Consider the following 14,526-nt stretch of genomic DNA (forward strand, 5'->3'; position numbering starts at 1 on the left):
ACCAAAGGTGTATTCTTTATCATTCAGCTATTCAGGCATATTTTAGCAAACATATTTTGGTCATAATTCTCAGCCCCCACGCCGTAGCTCATCCATGCATCAGTTATCATTAATTATTATTATTAATGTCATAAAATTTTCTAATGTAAATAAAGTCTATACAGATCAATTCTGATTTTCAAGTAGAGAAGCAGCATGCAAAACATGCAAAAGAATAGGAAATCAGGAAGGGGCAAACACATTTTCACACAACGGATGTTACAAGACTTGTGTCCACCGCTTGTGATCATGAAGATGACAAGCAGTGGCCACCGCGTCTTGTAATTCCCATACCACCTCCTACTGCTACAGATTCTTTCTTCCCTCGGCTTCAAAGGCCTTGCCCTGTCCTGGATTGCCTCATACCTTTCACATTTAGCGTTTCCCACTCCCACACTACCTCTTCACCCCTCCCCCTCTCTGTTGGAGTCCCTCAAGGCTCTGTCCTAGGGCCTCTACTTTTTTCCATCTATACCCTTGGCCTAGGACAACTCATAAAGTCCCATGGCTTCCAGTACCACCTATATGCAGACGACACTCAGATCTACCTCTCTGGCTCAGATGTCGCCTCTCTTCTGTCCAGAATCCCGGAGTATCTGTCAGACATATCCTCCTTCTTCAACTCTCGCTTCCTAAAACTCAATGTAGACAAAACCGAGCTCATCATCTTTCCCCCATCTCGCGTATCCCCCCTACCTGATCTATCTATTATAGTAAACGGCATCACGCTCTCTCCCGCACCTGAAATCCGCTGCCTCGGGGTAACTCTCGATTCTGCCCTGTCCTTCAAACCGCACGTCCAAACTCTTGCCACCTCCTGTCGCCTCCAACTCAAAAATATTGCCAGAATCCAACCCTTCCTCAGCCCACTATCTACTAAAACTCTTGTGCATGCCCTCATCATCTCCCGCCTCGATTACTGCAACACCCTCCTCTGTGGCCTCCCCGCTAACTCCCTTGCACCACTCCAGTCTGTCCTCAACTCTGCTGCTCGGCTAATCCACCTCTCTCCTCGCTACTCCCCTGCTTCACCCCTCTGCAAATCCCTCCACTGGCTCCCAATTCCCCAACGAATCCAGTTCAAACTACTAACACTGATCTACAAAGCCACCCGCAACCTGTCCCCTGCCTATATCTCTGAACTAATCTCCCACTATCTTCCCTCACGTAATCTTCGATCCTCCCAAGACCTCCTACTCTCCTCCACACTTATTCGTTCCTCACACCACCGCCTCCAAGATTTCTCCCAAACATCCCCCATCCTCTGGAATTCCACGACTCAACACGTCCGATTATCCACCACCCTCAGATCCTTCAGACGGAACCTGAAAACCCATCTCATCAGGAAATCCTACAGCCTGCAATAACCATTCTGCTGCCTCACCAACCTCCCGAGCTGCTGCCTCATCACCAACCACCTGAGCTGCCGCCACTTCACCAACCACCCGAGCTGCCGCCATGTCACCGACCACCCGAGCTGCCGCCACGTCACCGACCACCCGAGCTGCCGCTACGTCACCGTCCACCCGAGCTGCCGCCATGTCACCGACCACCCGAGCTGCCGCCTCGTCACCGACCACCCGAGCTGCCGCCACGACCACCCGAGCAGCCGCCTCCACCACCAGTGCTGCAGCATACCAACCTCCTGTCTCTTCCCCATTATCCAGAAGAATGTAAGTCCGCAAGGACAGGGTCCTCTCCCCTCTGTACCAGTCTGTCACTGTAAATTTGTTTACTGTTATCGATATCTATAACCCTGTATGTAACCCCTTTTCACATGTACAGCACCATGGAATTAATAGTGCTGTATAAATAAATAATAATAATAATATACAGTGTCTTGAAAAGTATTCGGCTCCCTGGAACTTTTCAACCTTTTCCCACATATCATGCTGCAAACATAAAGATACCAAATGTAAATTTTTGGTGAAGAATCAACAACAAGTGGAACACAATTGTGAAGTTGAACGAAATTTATCGTTTATTTTAAATTTTTGTGAAAATTCAAAAACTTGTCAAACACTATGTTTGATAAGTGTGACCAACCTGTCAATCAGTTTTCTAAGCGATGCTACAGATCGCTTGGAAAACGCTAGCATTCTGCAAGCTAATTATGCTTGTAAAATGCTAGTGTTTAGCGGGAAAAGTACACATATTCAGTTCCAACCCAAAGTGTTAATCTGCACAGCGGGGAAGCCTACTCAGTGCACAGGTAACTGCATGAACTGATGCTGCAAGCATATATACAGCAGTAAGTGCTCCGTGAGTCGGGGTGCCACTCCAAAGAAATTGCCACAATGGATATAAAAATTGAAAGGAATGGATGGCACTCACCGGTTAAAAAAAACTTCTTTACTCCATAACTTTAAAACATCGGCATCGGGAGGATGGGAGCAGGAGTGGGATGGATGACAGCCGTTTCGGGCTGCAGTGGCGCTTCTACAGGGAGCTTAGTCTCCAGAAACGCATTGAGATTCGTACCCATATGGTTTGTGCTGAAGTTTGTATCCTCCATGTTTAAGTTTATAAATATAGAAAACTGTTTTTCACAGATTCGGTGAAGCTGGACATTTTTTTCTCATAGGGAGGGAGAGCCATCGTTGAGTGGGGGTGCCTCTGCGCAGGTTGAAGGGTGCCAACCTCCGCTGGTAGGAAGGGAATCCATAGTGATTTAATAGGGTGATCTTTCCCTCCCTTCTGTTGTATTACCTGCTTTTGTACAGACCCAGATCATAAGGGGTAATAAAACTATATATTGATATTTGATATTTTTTATAATAATATAATAAGTTATGTTTTAATTGGTGCTATTCGGTGAACCCTACATTCTTTGGTGCCTATTTATTTGATTTACGGTGAGCATTCAGCTGACATGTGCCAAAACAGGTGGAATCCAACATCGGCGTATTATTACACCCAATGTTGGAAAGGGGTTAAATGAAAGGAGGCATTACCAGTGTGAGACATGTAATGACTGGCAGTCTGCTCTCTTTTTATTTAAAATAAGCCCTGGGGGCAGATTCTCATGCAGGTCAGTGTCCGGCCCATAGACTTGAACAGCTCATTTACATATTAAGAAAAATGCGGATTTCTTCTGAATAAAACATCCAATTGCAGATATCGAGATATCATTTATTAAACTTCTTGTTATCTGCATGTCCATATGGATGGCTTAATCCTACTGACAGATTCCCTTTAAGTAGAGAGGTCAATGCTCACGGAAGACCACCTCTCCAGTAATGTTAAAGCAAAAAGTGGCCACTTTGCATCAGCAAATGGATGTCAATTGTGCATGAATTTTGCAAGGATAACATTATATTATATGTATAATTTCTTAGATTCTAATTTTGTACTATTGTCTTTTCAGGAAGTGATGCATGCCCTGAGGCAGACCTGGCACACCACCTGCTTTGTGTGTGCTGCCTGCAGAAAGCCATTTGGTAATAGCCTCTTCCATATGGAGGATGGAGAGCCATACTGTGAGAAAGGTAAATTGTCAAGAGCACAACTAATCATATTGATTCCAAAGCTTTACAATCTTTTTAAATTAAGTAGGACTGGGTTGAGGAAAAAGCACAATAAAAGGTTAAATATGGCACCAGAAAATGTAAACCTAATAGAAAATTCAATGAGCCCACACAAAACATCCCATAAAAGAAAGTGTGTGTCCCCCATCATTCAGTATAAACTTTGTTTTATCCATTTTATTTTTTCTTTGCGTCATCATATTATATAATGTTTCTAACATTGTTTAGTGCTACTACCAAATTTGTTATCCAATGTACTTAATGTAGTATACATAGAAGCTAGCATTACCAATTAGGATATTATATACAGTCTGATTTATTGCTTGCACTTTTATGGGTTTTACCATTTACCAATAAACATACAAAAATATGAATGATGAAATGCAAGATAGTGACACAAAAAAGAAGCAGTAAGCCATAATGGAATGAAATAAAGTTACGGAAAGTGTGTGCCATTTATCAACAGCATGGTTAAAGGCAGTAACTCACAGTTTATGCTTATAAGCTTCAGTAATAACAATATATTCAGCTTTTTAGTGTCTGCAGCAAAACAATTTCTCATAAAATGTGCAGGAAAGGGCAATGCTATTTTTATTAAAGGAAGCCCATTCCATTTATTTTGGTGGTCATGGATATTAACCGGACTCTGTCAGCATAGAATGACTGTTCAAACTGAGTTCCACAACTTGGTTCTTCACGCCGGGGCCAATCATTGAATTACACCTTCCCACCTGCTTGTTTTCCATCTATCTCCACCCCATGAAGGGTGGAGATACTGTAGATGGAAACCAAGCAGGTGGACAGTTGGATTTAAATGATTGTCCACACCATTAAGCACTGAGCGCCTGTACTTGGGTTTTAACAGTCATTCTGTGCTGGCTGAGTACCTTTTAAAGATGCCCATACATGAGTTAGCTTCTTCATCTTTCAACTGTGTCTCATGGCTCCCTAACACACATAAATGTCAGGTGAACATATGTGTTTTTAATGTATAGAAAGGAGTAAGAAGTTGCTAGACACCTCTCACTGGATCCAGCTAAATTATTGAGTTTTGCAGAAGAATCAAATGTGTATGGGTTCTTACCAATGATCAAATGAATGGTCAAATATTTGAGCTTTCTCTTTTTAAGAATTCTCAGTCAGAATTTGGTATAGGCAATTGATAATGTTGTAAAAATGAAGATAAGAAAATGATAATCAGTTTTACACAATTCAGGAATGTTGTTATCATATACTTAAGTTGACCATACATATGAGATAGTGTGTCCCTCTTAAACTAGGCTTGGTCCAGTGTGTATATTTCTTAAGGGTATGTGTCCACGTGCCGTTTTACATCCGGAATAGCAGCGGATTGAACGCCGCGTGGAGCCGTAGCGTTCAATCCGCAGTGTCCAGATGTTACAGCATAGTGGAGGGGATTTTATGAAATCCCATCTCCACTATGCGTGGTAACACGCACCCGGCGGCCCTGCGATTACGGACATGCGGAGCGTCTTTTTAGATCGCAGCATGTCCGTGTACCTTGCGGAGAAGCTGCGCCGCCGCAAGGTAGAACACAGGGCCCTATGTGTGGGGTGTGATGATGCCGGATGTGTGCAATGAAAACATCCAGCATCATCGCGTCTCCAGAAGGGGGCGGAGCTTTGGGTGGAGCAAGTTTGCCTCTCCGTCCAAACCGCCGGCCATCCTGAAAGTGGACATGTACCCTAATGGGGAGCGACGCCTGGCAGCTCCCTTACATGTCTTCTAATTTTTTCCCTTAATTATTTTGTTTGGGGACAGATTGGAGGCCCACATACACATTATTATTATTATTATTATTTATTTATATAGCACCATTGATTCCATGGTGCTGTACATGAGAAGGGGTAAGGCTACTTTCACACTAGCATCATTTGTAATATGTCGCAATGCGTCGTTTATGAGAAAAAAACGCATCCTGCAAAGTTGTCTGCAGGATGCGGTTTTTACCCATAGACTTTCATTAGCGACGCATTGCGACATATGGCCACACGTCGCAACCATCGTGCGACGGTTGCGTCGTGTTTTGGCGGACCGTCGGCACAAAAAAACATTACATGTAACTTATTTTGCACACCATGTCTGCCATTTCTGAACGCGCATGCGCGGCCGAAACTCCACCCCCTCCTCCCCGGACATTACAATGGGGCAGTGGAAGCATAGTAAGACTGCTTCCGCTGCCCACATCAGGCATTACTTTCACAAGGTGCGTCGGCGCGTCGGGCTGACGCTAATGTGAAAGAAGCCTTACATACAAATTACAGATATCACTTACAGTAAGCAAACTAGCAATTACAGAATGAAACAGAGGGGTGATGACCCTGCCCTTGCGGGCTTACATTCTACAGGATGGTGGGGATGGAGACAATAGGTTAAGGGTTGTAGGAGCTCTGGTGTTGGTAAGGCGGTAGCTTCGGTAGTGGTGAGGAGGCAGCAGGGTCAGTGCAGGCTGTAGGCTTTCCTGAAGAGGTGGGTTTTCAGGTTCCGTCTGAAGGATCCGAATGTGGTTGATAGCCAGATGTGTTGGGGTAAAGAATTCCAGAGGATGGGGATATTCTGGAGAAGCCTTGGAGGCAGTTGGGTGAGGAGCGGATAAGTGTGGAGGAGAGAAGGAGGTCTTGGGAGGACCAGAGATTACGTGAGGGAAGATATCGAGAGATTAGTTCAGAGATATATGGAGGAGACAGGTTATGGATGGATTTGTAGGTCAGAATTAGTCATTTGAACTGGATACGCTGAGGGAATGGGAGCCAGGGAAGAGATTTGCAGAGGGGGGAAGTGGAGGAGTAGCGAGGAGAACGATGAATTAGTTGGGCAGCAGAGTTAAGAATGGATTGGAGAGGTGCAAGGGTGTTAGCAGGGAGGCCATAGAAATGGATGTTGCAGTAGTCAAGGCGGGAGATGATGAGTGCATGCACAAGCATTTTAGTAGATTGACGGTTGAGTAAAGCACGGATTCTGGTGATATTTTTGAGCTGGAGACGACAGGAGGTGGAAAGAGCTTGGATGTGCGGTTTGAAGGACAGGGCAGAGTCAACGGTTACTCCGAGGCAGTGGACTTCCGGTAAGGGGGAAAGCGTGATGTCATTAGTGTATAGATTGGGAAGAGTAGAGGTCCTAGAACAGAGCCTTGGGGAACTCCAACAGAGAGAGGGTGGGATGAGGAGGTAGTGTGGGAATGGGAGATGCTGAATGTGTGGTTGGAAAGGTATGAGAAGATCCAGGATAGGGCGAGGTCTTTGATGCCAAAGGAGGAGAGGATCTGTAGTAGGAGGCAGTGGTCAACTGTGCCAAAAGCAGAGGACAGGTCTAGGAGGAGGAGTACATAGTATTGTTTGTTAGCTTTGGCTGTAAGTAGGTCATTAGTGATTTTGGTCAGGGCTGTCTCAGTTGAGTGATAGGGACAGAAACCAGATTGTAGATTGTCAAAGAGCAAGTTAGATGAGAGGTGGGAGGAAAGTTCAGCGTAGATGTGCTGCTCCAGGATTTTGGAAGTGAATGGAAGCAGCAATATTGGGCGATAGCTGGACATAGCTGTTGAGTTGAGGGTTGGCTTTTTAAGGATAGGCGTGATTGTGGCATGTTTGAAAGCAGAAGGGAAGGTGCCAGAAGTTAGTGATAGGTTGAAGAGGTGGGTTAGGGATGGGATAAGTGTGGTGGTGAGGATGGGGAGGAGGTGGGATGGAATGGGGTCAAGCGCACAGGTGGTGATGTGTGATTTGGAGAGGAGACAATTAAGCCCCCCTTCAGTGATCTTGGAGAGGGAGGTTATGGGGTTTGGGCATTGGTCTGGTATACAAAGGGGTTGTGGTGGTTGAACAATGAAGACTTGCCTTGTTTGGTCGATCTTATTTTTAAAGTGTGTGGCAAAGTCCTCTGTTGTGAATTTGGATTCTGGGCTCCCCCGGTGGCCGCTTGTGGAATTGGACTTGTCATCCTCTTTCCTGTTTCACCTGGTTCCATCAGTAGTGGGTGTCGCTATTTAAGCTCATTTCTCTGGTGGTTTCTTGCCGGTCACCAATGTTATCTGATGCCTCTCAGTGCTTGTTCCTGCTTCTAGACAACTACTAGATAAGTTGGACTTTTGTCCATGTTTTGTTTTGCCTATTTGTTCCAGTTCACAGCTGAAGTTTTGTTACTGTGTCTGGAAAGCTCTCGTTGATCAGGGATTGCTACTCTGGCGTTATGAGTTAATGCCAGAGTTTAAGGTAATCTCTGGATGGTGTTTTGTTAGTGTTTTCCTGCTGACCATGAAAGTATACTATCTGTCTTCTGCTATCTAGTAAGCGGACCTCAAATTTGCTAAGACTATTTTCCTGCTGCGTTTGTTGTTTCATCTGAACTCACCGTCATTATATGTGGGGGGCTACTGTCTTCTTTGGAATATTTCTCTAGAGGTGAGCCAGGTCTTATATTTCCCTCTGCTAGCTATTTAGGTCTTAGGCCAGAGCTGGGCATCTAGCGATAAATAGGAAATGCTACCTGGCTATTTCTAGTTGCGCGGCAGGCTTAGTTCATGGTCAGTATAGTTCCATCTTCCGAGAGCTTGTCCCTCTATAGGCTTGCTATGATCTCTGCCTGCAGAGATCATGACAGTTTGACCGGCCAATAAAGTGTTAAAGACCCAGGTTGAGAAAGGAGAGTTATAAGAAGTCTGCTGGAATTTTTTTTTTTTTTTTTTCCTCCAGTCTGCCTTGCTGCAGTCTTTTTTCTCTCTCTCCTCCTAATCTCTGTATGCTCTGTGTGCACCTGACAATAATGGATCTCCAGAGTGTAACTGCGGGTTTGAATAATCTCATCACGAAAGTACAAAATTTACAAGATTTTGTGGTACATGCTCCGGTATCTGAGCCGAGAATTCCTTTGCCGGAGTTCTTCACAGGGAATAGAGCTAGCTTCCAGAATTTCCGAAATAATTGTAAGCTTTATTTGTCCCTGAAGTCTCGTTCAGCTGGAGACCCTGCTCAGCAGGTTAGGATTGTGATTTCCTTGCTCAGGGGTGACCCTCAAGATTGGGCCTTCTCATTGCCAGCAGGGGATCCTGCGTTACGCGATGTGGATGCGTTTTTTCTGGCCTTGGGCTTGCTTTATGAGGAACCTCATTTGGAACTTCAGGCAGAGAAAACTTTGATGGCACTATCTCAGGGGCAAGACGAAGCTGAAGTTTTCTGCCAGAGATTCCGTAAATGGTCTGTGCTTACTCAGTGGAATGAGTGCGCCTTGGCGGCAACTTTCAGAGAAGGTCTCTCTGATGCCGTTAAGGATGTTATGGTGGGGTTCCCTTTGCCTGCAGGTCTGAATGAGTCCATGACAATGGCTATTCAGATTGATAGGCGTCTGCGGGAGCGCAAACCGGTGCACCATCTGGCGGTGTCTATGGAAAAGACGCCAGAAAGTATGCAGTGTGATAGAATTCTGTCCAGGAGCGAGCGACAGAATTTTAGACGGAAGAATGGATTGTGTTTCTATTGTGGGGATTCTACTCATGTTATATCAGCATGCTCTAGGCGTACAAAGAAGCTTGATAAGTCTGTTTCCATTGGCACCATTCAGTCTAAGTTTATTTTGTCTGTAACCCTGATTTGCTCTTTGTCATCCATTGCCACGGACGCCTATGTTGACTCTGGCGCCGCTCTGAGTCTTATGGATTGGTCCTTTGCCAATCGTTGTGGTTTTGATTTAGAGCCTTTGGAGACTCTTATTCCTCTGAAGGGGATTGACTCCACCCCATTGGCTAATAATAAACCACAATACTGGACACAAGTAACCATGCGTATCAATCCGGATCACCAGGAGATTATTCGTTTCCTGGTGCTGTATAATTTACATGACGATTTGGTACTGGGATTGCCATGGTTGCAGTCTCACAACCCAGTCTTGGACTGGAGAGCAATGTCTGTGTTGAGCTGGGGATGTAAGGGTATTCATGGGGACTTACCTTTGGTTTCTATTTCGTCGTCCATTCCCTCTGAAGTCCCTGAGTTCCTTTCTGATTATCAAGACGTCTTTGACGAACCCAAGCTTGGGTCGTTACCTCCGCACCGTGAGTGCGATTGTGCCATAGATTTGATACCGGGTTGTAAATATCCAAAGGGTCGTTTGTTTAATTTGTCTGTGCCGGAACATGCTGCTATGCGGGAATATATAAAGGAGTCTTTGGAAAAGGGACATATTCGTCCATCTTCTTCTCCCTTGGGAGCTGGGTTTTTCTTTGTCTCAAAAAAGGACGGCTCTTTGAGACCATGTATTGATTATCGGCTTCTGAATAAGATCACTGTTAGGTATCAATACCCATTGCCATTGCTTACTGATTTGTTTGCTCGTATAGAGGGTGCTAAGTGGTTCTCTAAAATTGATCTTCGTGGGGCGTATAATTTGGTGCGGATCAGGCAGGGGGATGAGTGGAAGACCGCATTTAATACGCCCGAGGGCCACTTTGAGTATTTGGTCATGCCTTTTGGTCTTTCTAATGCCCCTTCAGTTTTCCAGTCTTTTATGCATGATATTTTCCGCGATTTTCTGGATAAATTTATGATAATATATCTGGATGATATTCTGATTTTTTCTGATGACTGGGACTCTCATGTCCAGCAGGTCAGGAGAGTTTTTCAGGTTCTGCGGTCTAATTCTTTATGTGTGAAGGGGTCTAAGTGCGTTTTTGGGGTCCAGAAAATTTCCTTTTTGGGGTATATTTTTTCTCCCTCTTCCATTGAGATGGATCCCGTCAAGGTGCAAGCTATTTGTGACTGGACTCAGCCCTCCTCTCTTAAGGGTCTTCAGAGATTTTTGGGCTTTGCCAACTTTTACCGCCGATTTATTGCTGGTTTTTCGGATGTCGTTAAACCACTGACTGATTTGACCAGACAAGGCGCTGATGTTGCTAATTGGTCCCCTCATGCTGTAGAGGCCTTTCAGGAGCTTAAGCGCCGTTTTGCCTCTGCCCCTGTGTTGCGTCAGCCTGATGTGAATCTGCCTTTTCAGGTTGAGGTGGACGCTTCGGAGATCGGAGCTGGGGCAGTGTTGTCGCAGAAAGGTTCCGACTGCTCCGTCATTAGGCCTTGTGCCTTCTTTTCTCGCAAATTTTCGCCCGCAGAGCGGAATTATGATGTTGGGAATCGGGAGCTTTTGGCCATGAAGTGGGCGTTTGAGGAGTGGCGCCATTGGCTCGAGGGGGCTAGGCATCAGGTGGTGGTATTGACTGACCACAAAAATTTGATTTATCTTGAGACTGCCAGACGCCTGAATCCTAGACAGGCGCGCTGGTCTTTATTTTTTTCTCGCTTTAATTTTGTGGTGTCATACCTACCGGGTTCTAAGAATGTTAAGGCAGATGCCCTTTCTAGGAGTTTTGACCCGGACTCTCCTGGTAATTCTGAACCCACAGGTATCCTTAGGGAGGGAGTAATTTTGTCGGCCGTTTCTCCTGATCTGCGGCGGTCCTTGCAAGAGTTTCAGGCGGATAGACCGGATCGTTGTCCGCCTGATAGACTGTTTGTTCCGGATGATTGGACCAGCAGAGTCATCTCTGAGGTACATTCTTCTGCATTGGCAGGTCATCCCGGAATTTTTGGTACCAGGGATTTGGTGGCAAGATCCTTCTGGTGGCCTTCCCTGTCACGAGATGTGCGAGTCTTTGTGCAGTCATGTGACGTTTGTGCTCGGGCCAAGTCTTGTAGTTCTCGGGCTAGCGGACTGCTGTTGCCCTTGCCTATTCCTAAGAGGCCTTGGACACACATCTCGATGGATTTTATTTCAGATCTGCCTGTTTCCCAGAAGATGTCTGTCATCTGGGTGGTCTGTGACCGTTTCTCTAAAATGGTCCATTTGGTTCCTCTGCCCAAGTTGCCTTCTTCTTCTGAGTTGGTTCCTCTGTTTTTTCAGAATGTTGTCCGATTGCACGGTATTCCTGAGAATATTGTTTCTGACAGAGGTACCCAATTTGTGTCTAGATTTTGGCGGGCATTCTGTGCTAGGATGGGCATAGATTTGTCTTTTTCATCTGCTTTTCACCCTCAGACTAATGGCCAGACCGAGCGGACTAATCAGACCCTTGAGACATATCTGAGGTGTTTTGTCTCTGCTGACCAGGATGATTGGGTTGCTTTTTTGCCATTGGCAGAGTTCGCCCTCAATAATCGGGCCAGTTCTTCCACCTTGGTGTCCCCGTTTTTCTGTAATTCGGGGTTTCACCCTCGATTTTCCTCCGGTCAGGTGGAATCCTCGGATTGTCCTGGAGTGGATGCGGTGGTGGAGAGATTGCATCACATCTGGGGGCAGGTTATGGACAATTTGAAGTTGTCCCAGGAGAAGACTCAGCGTTTTGCCAACCGTCATCGTCGTGTTGGTTCTCGGCTTTGTGTTGGAGATTTAGTGTGGTTGTCTTCTCGTTTTGTCCCTATGAGGGTCTCTTCTCCTAAGTTTAAACCTCGGTTCATCGGCCCTTATAGAATATTGGAGATTCTTAATCCTGTTTCTTTCCGTTTGGACCTCCCTGCGTCCTTTTCCATTCATAACGTTTTTCATCGGTCGTTATTGCGCAGGTATGAGGTACCTGTTGTACCTTCAGTTGAGCCTCCTGCTCCGGTGTTGGTTGAGGGTGAGTTGGAGTACGTTGTGGAGAAAATTTTGGACTCTCGTGTTTCCAGACGGAAACTCCAGTATCTGGTCAACTGGAAGGGTTACGGCCAGGAGGATAATTCTTGGGTCAATGCATCTGATGTTCATGCTTCTGATCTTGTTCGTGCCTTCCATAGGGCTCATCCTGGTCGCCCTGGTGGATCTGGTGAGGGTTCGGTGCCCCCTCCTTGAGGGGGGGTACTGTTGTGAATTTGGATTCTGGGCTCCCCCGGTGGCCGCTTGTGGAATTGGACTTGTCATCCTCTTTCCTGTTTCACCTGGTTCCATCAGTAGTGGGTGTCGCTATTTAAGCTCATTTCTCTGGTGGTTTCTTGCCGGTCACCAATGTTATCTGATGCCTCTCAGTGCTTGTTCCTGCTTCTAGACAACTACTAGATAAGTTGGACTTTTGTCCATGTTTTGTTTTGCCTATTTGTTCCAGTTCACAGCTGAAGTTTTGTTACTGTGTCTGGAAAGCTCTCGTTGATCAGGGATTGCTACTCTGGCGTTATGAGTTAATGCCAGAGTTTAAGGTAATCTCTGGATGGTGTTTTGTTAGTGTTTTCCTGCTGACCATGAAAGTATACTATCTGTCTTCTGCTATCTAGTAAGCGGACCTCAAATTTGCTAAGACTATTTTCCTGCTGCGTTTGTTGTTTCATCTGAACTCACCGTCATTATATGTGGGGGGCTACTGTCTTCTTTGGAATATTTCTCTAGAGGTGAGCCAGGTCTTATATTTCCCTCTGCTAGCTATTTAGGTCTTAGGCCAGAGCTGGGCATCTAGCGATAAATAGGAAATGCTACCTGGCTATTTCTAGTTGCGCGGCAGGCTTAGTTCATGGTCAGTATAGTTCCATCTTCCGAGAGCTTGTCCCTCTATAGGCTTGCTATGATCTCTGCCTGCAGAGATCATGACAGTCCTCAGCAGAGATGAGGGAGGTTGAAGGGGCAGTGGGGGGCAGAGGAGGGAGTTAAAGGTTTTGAATAACTGTTTGGGGTTGTAGGATAGGGAAGCTATGAGGGTTGTGAAGTAGGCCTGTTTAGCAGAGGTGAGAGCAGATTTAAAAGCGAGTCTGGCCTGTTTGAATGCAGTGAAGTCGTCTTGTGAATGTGTTTTCTTCTTTTTAGTGGTGTTATTGTGCCAGGGTTGTCTATTGATACTTCGCACTCTGCCATGAACGAGAGGGGCGACCGTGTCAATAGCTGATGCAAGAGTGGCATTGTAGAAAGTAGCAATGTCTGTGTCGTGGAGTGAGGATATGGATGACAGTGGTAGGATAGAGTCAGAGAGTGTGTGGGAGTCTAGGTGTGCAAGGTTTCTGCAGGGGTGTGCATGTTGCTCCACATGGGTGACCGGTGAGGAGGACAGGGGTGAGAAAGTGAGCAGATAGTGGTCGGATAGAGGGAGAGGGGAGGTGGTGAAGTAAGATAGAGAGCAGAGACGGGTGAAGACCAGGTCTAGGGTATGTCCGTCTGTGTGGGTGGCTGCGGAGGACCACTGAGTAAGTCCAAAAGATGAAGTAAGGGACAGAAGTTTGGAGCCTGTTGACTGAGGGGAATCAATGGGGATGTTGAAGTCACCCATGATGATGGTGGGAATGTCAGCAGAGAGAAAGTGAAGAAGCCAGGTGGAGAATTGGTCAATAAAGGCAGTGGCCGGGCCCGGAGGTCAATATATGACGGCCACTTGGAGGTTGGAGTAGATGCGGACAGAGTGGACTTCAAAAGAGGGGGGATAAGGGAGGGTTGAGGTGGGATTGGGTTAAAGGTGCAGTTAGAAGAAAGGAAAAGACCCACTCCTCCACCATGTCTGTTGCCGGGACGAGGGGTGTGGGTGAAGTGGAAGCTGCCATAACACAGTGCAGCATTGGAGGCGGTGTCAGAGGGTGTTAGCCATGTTTCTGTGAGATCACAGAAGGCAAGCTTGTGAGAGAGAAAAAGGTCATGAATCACATGAAGCTTATTGCAGATTGAGCGGGAATTCCAGAGTGCTCCAGAGAGAGTTAGCAGGGGGGTGGGCGTCAGGGGCACGGTTTTTATGTTTGAAAGATTGCGGTAGTTCATATTAGATCGGGAGTGATGGAAGGGGTTAGTCATGGGAGGTATGAGCTGTGGAGGTCCAGGGTAGAGAGATATGTCGCCAGCAGTGAGGAGAAGTGGAGAAAGGGAGAGCAAGTGGGAGAAGGAGAGTGGGCGACTTGCTTTATGCTTTATTAGGACAGATTTGAGGTTGAGGAGCAGGTTGGCAGAGGAGCACAGGTGGGGAGGTAAGAGTGCAGTGGAGATGATTATTTGGTTAGAGGGTGCTGGGGTTTGTGGA

At 46.1% G+C, this 14,526-nt stretch overlaps 1 protein-coding gene across 1 annotated transcript in view; it reads left to right on the top strand.

Moving 5' to 3' along the window:
- LDB3 (LIM domain binding 3) overlaps positions 1 to 14,526 on the top strand; it is a 291,111-nt gene that overhangs the window by 257,257 nt on the left and 19,328 nt on the right. Inside the window, exon 12 of the mRNA XM_077259320.1 lies at positions 3,407 to 3,527. Coding sequence (XP_077115435.1) covers positions 3,407 to 3,527 — 121 coding nt within the window. The remainder of the gene's footprint in view (positions 1 to 3,406; positions 3,528 to 14,526) is intronic.

Source organism: Ranitomeya variabilis, chromosome 4 (assembly GCF_051348905.1).
Source record: "Ranitomeya variabilis isolate aRanVar5 chromosome 4, aRanVar5.hap1, whole genome shotgun sequence".
In the NCBI taxonomy this organism is placed as follows: Eukaryota; Metazoa; Chordata; class Amphibia; order Anura; family Dendrobatidae; genus Ranitomeya; species Ranitomeya variabilis.